The sequence below is a fragment of the Cyanistes caeruleus genome, chromosome 1, assembly GCF_971803275.1.
Source record: "Cyanistes caeruleus chromosome 1, bCyaCae1.hap1.1, whole genome shotgun sequence".
NCBI lineage: Eukaryota > Metazoa > Chordata > Aves > Passeriformes > Paridae > Cyanistes > Cyanistes caeruleus.
This window is the reverse complement of record NC_141701.1, coordinates 119,363,008-119,375,788: the sequence shown is the minus strand read 5'-3', so window position 1 is coordinate 119,375,788 and position 12,781 is coordinate 119,363,008. Positions and strand designations below refer to the sequence as shown.

Genomic DNA, 12,781 nt, shown 5'->3' with positions numbered 1-12,781 from the left:
AAAATGCAGCTGCCAAGATCATCTTTATGGACAATAAGCAGTAGTAACAGTATCAGGTTAGTCAATAAGGAGATGTAGGCAAGAAACGAGCAGAAGAGAAAGGAATGGTCTCGAGATAAGAAACTAAGAAATGCAAACAGAGATAAAAGGCCAGATCTAAGAAATGCAATGTGGCAAGTGGCAGTAATAGACACAGCCCAATACGTGGGATGTTAAAATCAAAGAACACTACAATGTGCATATATTTTGTAGCCTGCATGAAAAGCCAAACACTGTTAACAGTGAGTAATACTACAGGAAATGAGGAAGGCATTAGAAATTAAAATAAGATGTGAAACCATGGGGTCACACAAGTGAACAGCAAGAGATTCAGTGCCAATGTGCCCATAAATGCAAGTTCCCTCCCTTTGATACTTCATTATCCAAAAAAACATAATTCAGTCAAGAAAAAAAGTCAGTAGCACTGTATCTGCAAATCATCTGTACAGCCACAGTTAATAAACCCAAATGGAAAGCACAGGAAATAAAATAAATAAATAAATAAAATCCTACTTTCTTAAAAGAGAGGATGGGGGAGAGCTAGTTCGCTAAGCATTTACAGCCTGAATGAAAGAAACACAGAACTTCAAATACAAGATTTTGGGACACGTCATGTCTCCCTCCAGTTAGCGCCTTCACCAGATGATTATGCAGTCCTTGAAATTATAAACATGGTGCCACAGGGCCAGAAACATGCCATTTACTGGAATGCTTAGGAGATATCACACAGGACTGATCACTAGAAAAACACTATGAAAACAACAACAGCAAGTACCAGGCTATAAACTAGTTGATAAGAGTTGTAAGTAAATAGATTTGTTAAAGAAAATTCCGTAGTGTAAATGAAAGTACAGCAACATCTCTTTAGCTGAATTGCTAACTGAAATTAATACACCATAGAACTCTCTCAAATCATCCTTGATATTAAAACAAAAACACCCACAGCCATCTGCTTTATCTGTCATAGCAGTTTCCTTAAACAGGCTTATGATCTATAAATAGTTTCAGTTATGTTTCAGTTTTCTATTACAGAGCTAAATAACAGAATATGTAGTAAAGTCAGCATTGAATTATGCTGTCTTACACAAGCTGACTACAGTGATAGGAAGCTCATGCATATCCTCAGTACATTATATTTCTCATGTTTTAATGAATCCTACCAAAGAAGAGGTGAAGGCAAGCTCTGTCCAACTAGTTTGCAATCAGGTTTCAAAATATTAAGTAATTCAAATGGAACATATTGTTGTGATCCCATTTCTTACTAAATTGTAGCAGTTTTGAGAAGGAAAGACTTGAACCTATACAAATTTTTTTAAAAAATCAGGACCTACATAGATTTTTTAATTGTTAATATGGTTAATGTTTATTAAAAGATTGCAAAAAACATACAGTTATCAGTAAGTGACTTTATAGCATATCAAAGCCATGAAGTTCACTTACCTTGCCTTAATATCCTTTATCTTCTTCAGAAGAATTTCCTTTCTTTCTTTTGCCTTCTTGGATAGATTTTCTCCTTTTAGTGTTTGGAAAACAAATGTTTCAACATCTAAATAAATAAGAAAAATAAATACAACTCAAAAAAAGACAAAATACTGTTGTAATGAGTTTGTCCTGATACTACCGTGAAAAAATTAAGAAAATTATTTTCAGCCCTACTCACAGCATAGTTAACAGGCATTTTAGATTCTAAATGGGATACATTTGTTCTCTATCTACTTATGCTTAGCACAGCAAATCCTATGGTGACATTTGATTCTTGCTCACTTAATTATGCTACGAAAGTCCTAATAAATTGCAGTCCTATAACAATTACTTTCCATCACCTAAAGTAAAAGACAAAGCTAAAACATGGAAATAGCCTTTATGCATATATTACTGCCACGTTATTTCAGAAGTTCAAGTTCCAAAGATGGTTGTGTTAATTTATTATTTCAGCAGTAACACTTACCCAGATACTAACATAGCTCACTTACTGGTTACAGTATTTTCAAGTGCTCTCACAATGCCTCTGAAATCACTGATTGATTGACTAAAGATTCATATCCAAAGCAATCCTGAAAACAATTAGGTAGGCACAATAACCATATCAAAGGAGTCAAGCTCTACAGTGTACTTTAAATTACACCTGCACTTGTAGAATCCCAAACTAAGGCTCTAGCCTGCACTGTAAGTTTTAATTCTTACTCAGATGATACTTTTATATAGTCCTGTAGAAACAAAGCATTACATAAAAGTTACCACAGTTCTTTTAATACAGCAAATATCCATTTCATAAGATAAAAAAATGGCAGTATATAGAATTTGTGGGAGTGTAACTCCCCCAGTAGCATGTTTTCCTGATTAACAAAACAATGGCAAAAAAAGCAACACTAAGTTATAGTTACCAATCAACATACAATTACCCCAAAAAAGAAGAAATGTAACCAAAAAATCCTGCTTGTTAACATAAATGTCTCACCTGTTCAGATAACAACTGCTCATTGAATAAGATAAAGCATTTTTAGGTAACAAAACACCTTCTCACAGTGCCTGCCCACCCTCATAGACACACATAGAGACACATACATACACCTTGGCTCCCTCTGTATAGAGGCAAACGCATATGTATAGTACTATTTTAATCCTCTAACTTTTCCAATCAGATGACAAATTCCATTTTAATACACAAACATAAATAACCAAATAAGCTAAATAAGTACACAACATAAATAGCCAAATAAGTACACAATTAAGTGCAAAAGTTTATGTGAATATTTACTGCAAATTTCCTAAATGAAAAACTTAATTGCCTGCTTTTTTCTTTATAAAACAGAAATATATAATCCTTTGTATTACAGGCTGCAAGAAAACAAGTCAAAAGTCACCCTTTAAGAACACTAGCCAGCTATTACAAAAATGTTCTTTACAAATAATTCACTGGATTATTATTTAGATGTTTGATTACTGTCCTCGTGGAGTGCAGCAAAAATATTCTTTTTTTTACAGTATTTTAGAGTTCTGAAGAATGATATTGATCCTCCTCTCTCCATAATACAAAGAATCTTCCCTATTACATCTTCCAAAGCAATCCTGAACAGAGGAGACCTTCACTGAGGTCTGTGGCATTCTTTCTTTAAAAGGACAGAAGGAAAGGCACTTAACATGTATTAATGAATCCTCCAGACATACCCCCAACAGCCTCTATGCTGTACACCAAGAAAGCCTACAAGGATTTTTTCCAAAGCCATAGAAAAAGTAAATCTTCGTAAATTCCAATGACTGGAACTGCCAATCAAACTGGCAGATGAGAACCTACAGAACCCCAATGACATTGACAAAACTAGGGTCAAAAAAACTGATACTTTTACTATTCAGAGCAAAAATCAAAGCAGTTCAAAACAAATCAACAGTTTTTTTCTCAATGAAACCTAACAAGATTTTCCAGTACAAAACAAGCTTTTACTTGGAGAGGGACAGCCTGATTAAATATTTATTTTTCCATATATTTAGATATTTATTTTAAAAATTAGATAGCAGTTTCAAAGTTCTATCTAGGCATAAATATGTAAAACTTTAGAGGAATTAGTCATGTTTATAAATCAAGAGCAATACTTGCACAGTAACCTTTGGAAATTAATTAATCACAAAACTTGGATTCAGAAGTCTTCATTTAAACTCAGTGGGCTTCTTAACTTCTTGGAAAAACTCAACCCAGGTGAGAATTCTGCCATCTCAGATTCTGACTGTCAAAGCTTTATTCAAATACAAACACCACAATAACACAACCGAAGAGTATGTGGGGAAGAGAAATTAAGTTGCTTATTATAAAAAAGAATTACCACTTCTGGTTTAAAATACACTGTGGATACAAAAATTTGAGGGCTAACTAAATAGCTGACAGATTTAGTTGTTTTCCATAAAACCTTGGACTTCAAAAGCAGAAATAATAATTTTCAACCACAGAAGGACAGGGCAGAAGTAGATGCTCCATTTACCCTCAGTATAAGCAGAGTTGGAGGAGAGAGGCAGAAAGGGAGCAAGCATATACAAGTTTGTCATTCCTAAACACAGCAGTTACAGAAGACATCTCTGGGATAGCTTCCCTCTTACATGAGTATGTGAAAAAAGCTCTCCAAGCTTTGGTGTACCCACAGTCATTTTCATCATGGAACACTATTACTTCCATATGTCCAGCAATACCATATGGCTTGATTCATCACAACCCCAAAATATGAAGACAGACCTGACATACACATGATGCTAAAGAAGCAGTTTACTTAAAAATTACATTTTACTGTATCATAGATTTTTCTTATCTACTCACAATTACACAGTATGTTATAGATCTTGTTCTAATCTACTGTTGTAAATCCATCCAGGATGTCCCAGATGCACAAGATGAGTAACATCCTAAGCTTCTCTGGACAAGAAGCCAGCAAATCATCTAAGTTATGATCATCTCTTCCCTCCCTGTACTTCCACACTGTGGAGGAATATGGACTGCCTTAACATAACTAAATGTTCCTGTAATTTCTCTGACCTTCGCAAAGTGATTTACGTAGAAATTAGAACAGAACTTGGGAATTCAGTATGGTAGATCCAAGTTTCATACAGTAAACTTCAAAGAGAAGCAGCAAAATTTACCCATCTCTCACCACTATTATAGTCCCTTACTTGTTCTCCCCTCTCCAGGATGATCAAGTCTCTCCTGTATTAGTTTAATGCTACTCAGAAAACAAAACCACTGTGCACAACCATTTCAGTGCAGACCTGTTTCACTCTTCAGCAGCAGCTGATCCATCAAAAAACTTTAAAGGGAGTAAAAGATAAATTCCAAAAAGAAAACCTCTTTGAACAGACTTCTGGTCTAAAAGCACTTGAACTAATCAGTTACCCCAGAGCAAAAAAAAACAAATTCCCGCACATACTAAATACATATTCCCATAAATTTTTCCTAATGAACAAAGCAGCTATTTAGCATCATATATTGCAACCATTTGACTGTTCCCACTGAAAACATGAAAATAGAAAAAGAAGTATTAAAAAAACCCACTAAAACAAATAAACAAAACAAAGAAAAATACACAGTGGAAACCTACTTAACACCTCTTTTCTTAAGCTTGTGTGTTAGATTGCTTGATAGGTTAAATACACATAATTGTTGCTCTGTTAAAGCTCTTAAAGCTCTGTTACATTTGCTTGCTCCATACCCCAGAGAAATTATCTGCCTGCAGAAATGAACAAAAGCTACCAAACTGAAAGATCCAATTGATACAATTCACTGACAAATTGCTCTGCCAGTACAGGTTACAAACTGACTGAAAAGGAAAGTCACACCTCAGTCTAGCTCTGTCCACTTCAACTGGCTCATACAGTTCAAAACTTAAATGCCAGTTGACAGAACATTCAAAAGCTAAAAGCCATTTTAATTTCATTTTCATCTACAGTCCTTTTACAAGGAGAAATGCTAAGATTTATTTTGCATTTCATTGTTAAAACAGTTTATGGTTTTCTTTACTTCAGTGATTATAAACAGACAACACTGCAAGATTTTAATTGTTTTAAAGTCTTTGGAACGATTTTCTTTAATGAAGGCTGAAACCACACAGATGGAATTTTTCAAGAACATTGTAAATTTCTAGCCCAAAGCAAGTGCTGTGTTCAAGAGTGCTAAGCATAACAAATTGTAGCACATTTGTTGTTTACAGGATTTAATACTGTAAATGCAAGTCACACTTAATAAACAAACATACTTAAGACAGAACTACCTCAATTTTTTGTCAGGGTGGGCCAAGCAGATTCGCACAGAGGCACTAAAAGACTTTGTGCTGGGTCCTTCTTTCTCTCCTCCTCCAGCAGATAACCAAAATGCTACCAAATCACATTATCAAGAAGTAAATCACTCCATCACGGACACATCAACTGATGAGTTGACACCACTCAAATGACAAGAATCAGAAAGTGGCAATGAGATAGGCCTTTCCTCCACCTCAAGGACCGAGAGAGCCGGCAGCCGGCCAGAGAATTTGGGATGGCAGGCCAGAGAACTTTGGGAGATAGCTGCAAGCTAGGCACATTTATTACACACATATTGTCCAAAGGCAACCACTATTAAACAGACTACCATGTATCTTTCAGCTTTACACAGGCTGGCATAAGAAAGCAATTAATTAATTAGATTTCAAAGATTTCATGTGATTCATTAAAAGGGAACAAGCCTGAAGACAAACTATAAAGCAGTATCTGTCACTGTCTGTTCTCTAAAATAAAGAAATATTTGAGGATTTTGCTTTTGCTCTCCCCCGACTTCGCAGCTATGTTTTGAAGTCTCTCTCTGGAGTTTGCTAAATTGCCCTTTAAACATATATACACTTAATCAGAAACAGAACACATGATGCAAAATAAAAGTGACTGAACTTCAAGTTGTCTAAAAATACCACATTTATCCAGCCTAACAAGAAGGTGAGCATTCCTTTTAGTGCAAAGTCCTGGAAAGGACTGCCTTTAAAAACTTCTGTACCTCAAATCCCCAGAAGCAAGGTTATGTTGCTGTGTTGACACATACAAAGTAGGTATCATGAAAAATGTTGAGGCTCAACAGTTTTATTAGTGAATTTAAAAGCAGAAGTATACACAAACTGCTAAGACTCCTCAAATGAAGTAAATCAATAAGGAATCTCTTTTAAAAGATTAAAGAAGAAAAATTATAATCAAGGACTATATATATATATAGCTATATATCTATCTCTAATCTCATTGGATGAGTGGTTGAGCATCCTCTCTCTACATTAAAGAGGTGAGAAAAGATGAAGCTGTAACATATTAAGCATATAATGAAAAAAACCACACCAGTACAAATCATGATCAAGTTACAAAGTGATTCCAAATGAACTATAATAAAAAATGTTAAGGATTAACCTAAAGATTTACACTGTATGCCACATTATGCTGTGTCTATTGTGGTTTGTTGACATATGATTATGAAAGAAACGTAAACCCAGTCAGATGAGAAAGATAGACTCCATGTTAATTGAAAAAGACAAACTAAGTGAATAATGAGTATATAAAAAATAGCCTATGCCATTTTTATCACCCATATATGACACTTATTCCCAAATTTATGGCAGAGACAATTGAACTATGTTTCAAATCACTGGAGGTTATTTCTTACCAGGAGTCCCTCTGTGCATTTTTTTTCACCTCACTGTTTCTAATCTTATTCCATTACTATTGAAACACATACATACTACCAAAGCTGTAAATACATGTCTACTTAAAAGATGTCTACAATAATCACCCTAGTTTATCTTCTATGGATGGATTCTTCAGCAAGAACTGGCATTTGTTAAAGCCTTGGAAATATGGAAAAGACACTTCTAAAAAAAGTAAAGTTTTAAACAACAGTGTGCTTTTAAATTTGAATCAATCAATAAAGAGTCACACTGTACCCAGAAGGCTTTTCCTATGACAGGCATGTAAGGAGCAAGTCCAGAACAGCTGACACGGAAAATAAAATGGACAGTTTGTTTTTTGGGAATTGGGGTAAATATAACAAGTGTAGTCCAAAAATAAAAGGTAAGCAACTCATCCACTGGATTCAATGTCTTGTAGTTTTCTTGCCTTGCCCTTTTCTGCAAGCTATTTCCAAGATGCAACTAAAAAAGTAGGTAAACAGTATTAATCTGAAGGAAAAAATAGGAGGAATCACACAGAAAAAGGTGATTTGGACAATATAACTAAGCATTTAAACAAACTGAATAATATCTGGGTAGAAATTATCTTTAGGGCAAGAACACTGCTTTCTGTTTAGTTTTGGGGTTTTACTCAATAGAACAAGGAAAATGGTATTAGGATGGGATATAAGGTTCCATATAAACTAGAAAAAATTTTATCCTATTTTCACAGCAAAAGTATTTGTAACTTTGAAAATATGAATACAAAAAATTCAAACAAGAAATACTGCCAAGTGTGAAAGGAAAACTGAAAAAAAGACAAAGCAATAGTACCCATTCTACAGTCACAGGTGTCATGAACAGGGGAAAAAATATAAATTATACGTATATCTAATGATCATTACACCATCAAAAGCTGTTAAAAAAATAAAGAAGTCTTACCTCCAACAAAATCTTTATTACTGAAAAAAACTCTAGAAATTTTTGTTCCAGTCAAGATGACTAAAGCAACGAGTCTGGTTTACATTACAGAAGAAATAATATGCCTTTGGGGGAAGAAGCAGCCTTCAAACTCCTCCTTGGCTATGAACAAGCCAAAACTCAGTAAGGAAGAATATATCTGAGCAGGCCTCCAACAATCCATGTAACCAGCAACAATTTGAAGGGACAATAAAAGAGTAACATTCCACTTTGCCAAACACCCAAAATATCACATAAACACAACAGAGGGTGCCTTTTCAAAAGAAGAAAAGGCAGAGCAGGGCTGGACTTTCTTCACTAAATTCCACTGTCTCAAGCATCATCTGTAAGTGTAGGGACATGGGTGTGGAATGAAAAAGTTTTCATACACTACCACACACCTCCAAGGTGTAAAGAAAGAGATAAGAGAGCAACAAACTTACTTTCTCCTCCTACTAGAAGTTCAACTTATGACCAGAGAACCCTATTTCTGTCTCCAGTGCTTCCCTCCTACCACTTGAACTCAAGTCAGAGAAGATAGGATGGGATTGTGCAATCCCAATAATCCTCTGCAATAAGTCTATTGCCACACTGACCTTTCCCCTTCAACTTCACAGAAACAGCTTCCTCCTGTTTCCTACTAATGCAGTTAGCCCTGAGCTCAAGCTGTGCTTCTGCCTGGAACATTTCAGCGCCACTGATATGCAACAATAATGACCCTGCCAGCATGTGTGACAGAATTTGTTTTTGTGTTAAAGATATAATATTGTTTAGGTTCAAAGTAAAGCACTCACAAGTCGGAAAATTTCCTGTGCAACTTTAATTCATCCCCTGGTGTGTTTATTCCCATTATCGCCATGTTTAACTACAGGAGCACTTAATATGTTGTCCAGTAGGACCCCTAATTGTTCAACATGGTGGGTGGATATACTCCAACCATCAATCAAGTAAGCAGGGATAAGGAAATCCATATGATTGCTCCTCCACGTGCTGCAGAAGTTGGAAATCATACGCAAAAAGGCCAAGAAGAGGAGGAAGAGCAGAAGAGCACAGTATTTATGAGATTTTGCACCTGTGAGGGCCTCTCTGCTACATGAACACCAGACTAAAACACGGTGTTTGTCGCTACCCATTAGTTGCATGTTCTCAACTGAACCTGATATGAAGAAGTGCCTGGCACTTGTAATGGCCACTAAACATAGACATCCAACTTATTATCTGGAGAAAGCAGCACAGCATGGAGGCAGGTGAATTTGAATTCTAATTCTGTTCCACTATTGATTATTTTTTGTGACCCCAATCACATCTTGTTTATTACACTAATTTTACCGATGGGAAAACAATATTCCCTCATCTCAAAGAGGTGCTGGATCAATAACTGTGAGCCATTAAAATAATACATAAAGAAGCACCCTTGAAGAAGAGCATGCAGAAATTAATAACTATCTACGAACTGTGGTCTTTGTATTGTGCAACAGTTTCTTGATGAATAGTAAAGATATTACAGAGCTCCCTTCCCTTCTCCATTACCACACATCTTCACTACAGAAATAGTCTGAGCAAAAAGAAGCAGCATACATAAAAGACTGTGAGATCCTACACATGCCAGCGAAAGAACTGCCCATAGAGAGCCTGGATTACTCTCATTTCTTTCATGCACTTGATTGATAATCTTAAAAAAGAAAGCTTAATACAAGCTGTAAAAAGTAATGCCATGTTTTATTTTTCAAAAATAAGCAGACTATTTTATTTTAACATTGTATAACCATATTGAAGGTAACAATTAAAATTTGCAAACTATTAGTTACTAGCAGTAATAATAAAAAAAATATTTAAAGATCATTCCATTGCCTTCTTAACTTCAGTTCCATAGAGAGCACAAAAAGAAACCAGAAAAGCTAGAGCTGTACATACTGTACAAACATTAGATACCTATATATAACTTAGGCTGCTGTTCATAAGGACTCTGAAAGTACAACCCTCTTGAGGAAAAATAGATGTTCTTGGTTTCACTTCAAAACACAAACTTTAATGTCTCTTTCCATGGAAGACTGAATAAAGATGGGGGGAAAGAACAAGCTGTGTAAATAAGGTACCATGACTGAGAAAGAAATGCCAATCTCAAATTATCCCATCTGCATCACAGCCTTCCCTTAAAAAAAAAAAAAAAAAAAAGCACTTAAAACATTGAAAAGTTTCAAGATGAGCTTCACTCAGTAAAACTAGCACCAAAACAAACATATATGCTCTGCATCTAACCATGAGTTCCAGAATTCAGTATTGCCACAGAAAATACCAAGATTTAGAAAGGCTCTCTAAGGGTAGTATTTATTTTTTTCTAAATGATTTAGAATCTATTACATCATATGAAATTATGAGAAGCTTTCCTTTTTTTTTTTTTTTTTTCTGGTGGCCTTCCATGCAAACTTTAATTACAGATGGTATGATATGCAAGTAACATACTTAGAAACTGCAGTTAGAAAACTCTTCAGACAGTTGGCAGATGATGAAATGTGCTGAGAGCAATATGTTTCAAGCATCAGCTCTTACAATCAAAGTGTTAAAAAAAAGAATAGTCTGTGAAGGTGATGAGCTGCACTAGACTCTAGCAAGTGCCCAGCCATGTAATTGAGTGCTTGGCCTCAGAAGGAAGATTTCAAAAAGCATGGGTAAATTGAATGGCAAAGTCAGAACTACACAAGTTCCTGTAGCAGAAATAGAAGTTCTCAAGAGTCCCACTGAAATTAAAATGGTTTCACGATAGCAAACTTTTCAATAAAGATACCAGAAAAGCCAGCCATTAAGTATACCATTTATTTTAATCAACAACAATCCAAAAAAACTGAAATACGAATTCTTGAAGGTAAGAGATAGCCAGCCGTATTCGGAATTCCGTACTAACACTATAACCTTCCACGGTGAGAAATAATTCCGTTCCTACGCTCCAATGCATCCTGAGAGCGTGGACAGTCACGGTCAGAGGTGTGTGACCGATATGACAACACCCCAGCAACTCAGCAACCCTTTCGTCCGCTCCTCAGCTGTTCAGCGGGGAAGTTTATTACTTTTTTTTCGGCTGATGCGGGCAGTCGGCCCTGCCGGCACACTCCGAGGGCAGAGACTTCCCCCGGATGGCTCGGCGGTCACCCGGCGCTCTCACGCCCCGCACGCGTGTCCGCGGGAGCCCCCGAACACCTCACCCCGGCTGGGAGCCCGCAGCCCCCGAACGCGCCCGGCCGAGAGGAGGTGTCGGCTCCCGGGCGCGTTCGGGGGCTGCGGGCGCCCAGCCGGGAGGGGGAACTGGCCCGCTCCTTCCTCCCTGCGGGGAAGCGAGCCGGAGCACTGCGGCTCCCACGGACGGGCACGGGGGGAGGAAGTAGCCGGGGAGAAGGAACTGGGGGGATGGGAGGGAGAGAATCCCCGAACTCGTGCAATGGAAGCGATCGCCCAGCGCCGGCCGAGGTGCGCTCCGCCGGGGCCGCGGCTCCAGGGGCTGCTCCCCCGCACGCCCCGGCTCCCCAGGCCCGTCACACCCCCACCGGCCCGCCCCCCTCCGCCTTCCCTCCGCCCGCCCCCCGGGAAGGAAGCCCTCCCTCCTGCCCTCACCTGCCAAGAGGCTGCGGATGTCCTCGGGGACGCCGGGAGCGTCGGACATGGTGCGAGTGGCGGGGGCGGCCGGGGACACCCGGCGGGCGGAGCTCGACGGCCCGGACCGGTCCTGCCCCGGCCCCGGCGGGGAGGAAGCGAAGTCCACGCCCCCCGGGCGCAGCGGCACAGCCTCGAGCTGCGGGGGCGGAGCTTATTGTCACTGGGGCGTGGTTTCCCCACGAAGGCGTGGCTTCAATTCGTGGGGGCGTGGTTGCGCCTCACTGGGTGGGGCTTCACGCTGAGGGGGTGGGGCTTCACGCTGAGGGGGTGGGGCTTCACGCTGAGGGGGTGGGGCTTCACGCCGGCTCGCTCCGCCCGCGCCTCAGCACCGCGCATGCGCCAGATCTCCTCCTTTCCCCCCCCCAATGTTTATAGCCCGCCGTCAGGGCGCCGCTGTCCACGTGACCGCTGCCGGCGGCCATCCTGCGTGAGGGCACCGCGCGGTCCCGCCCCCGCGCCAGAACCAAACGTGGCGCTCAGGGCTAACTCCCTCTGCGCCTTCCGCCCCGAAGGGCAGGAAAAGTTGGCTATTGGATAAGAGTGCCCCGAGGCCTCTCTTTGATTGATCCATGGGTTGTCCCGCCCACTAAACCGGGGGCTGTCGTCCCCTCCTCCTCCCATCGGGAGAAGGGCTGGGTCAGTGGGTGTAGAGACTGGTATTTTGGGGATTTCTTTTCTTCCAGACGTCTTTCCATCTTTCTTTCAGAGCGCGATGTCCACCTTGTCCCTCTCGGCTTTCTGACATTACCAGTATCAGGATTTAGGATGGCAGACTGTAGCCCAGTCTCCTTGCCTCTGCCAAATATCTCAATGGTTGCAGCTGGCAAAATCAAGCCATGGAACTTGAGAAAATCATTGAGGCAGTGCGAGGAGGCCCGTTCGTATTGGTGTCTGTTAGCACAGGTGTGTGGGCAGCGGCAAAAAGAGATGCTAAGCAACACAGCTGGGATGCTAGAAGGGCCAACTTTGCTGGAGTTTTGCTT

The 12,781-nt window shown here is 39.4% G+C and overlaps 1 protein-coding gene across 5 annotated transcripts in view; it reads right to left on the bottom strand.

Annotated features, from left to right (window-relative positions):
• SKAP2 (src kinase associated phosphoprotein 2) overlaps positions 1-12,353 on the bottom strand; it is a 183,427-nt gene extending 171,074 nt beyond the window's left edge. For 2 of the 5 annotated variants that reach the window (XM_086853209.1, XM_086853186.1), the window contains exons 1-2: positions 11,757-12,140; positions 1,480-1,585 (exon numbers count right to left, since the gene is read on the bottom strand). In XM_086853209.1, the coding sequence (XP_086709335.1) occupies positions 1,480-1,585; positions 11,757-11,805 (155 nt within the window). In that variant the 5' untranslated portion in view covers positions 11,806-12,140. Of the gene's footprint in view, positions 1-1,479; positions 1,586-11,756 lie in introns of all 5 variants that reach the window. The other 3 variants (XM_086853176.1, XM_086853192.1, XM_086853202.1) reach the window with 3 other exon arrangements.
• Between the last annotated feature and the right edge of the window lie 428 nt (positions 12,354-12,781).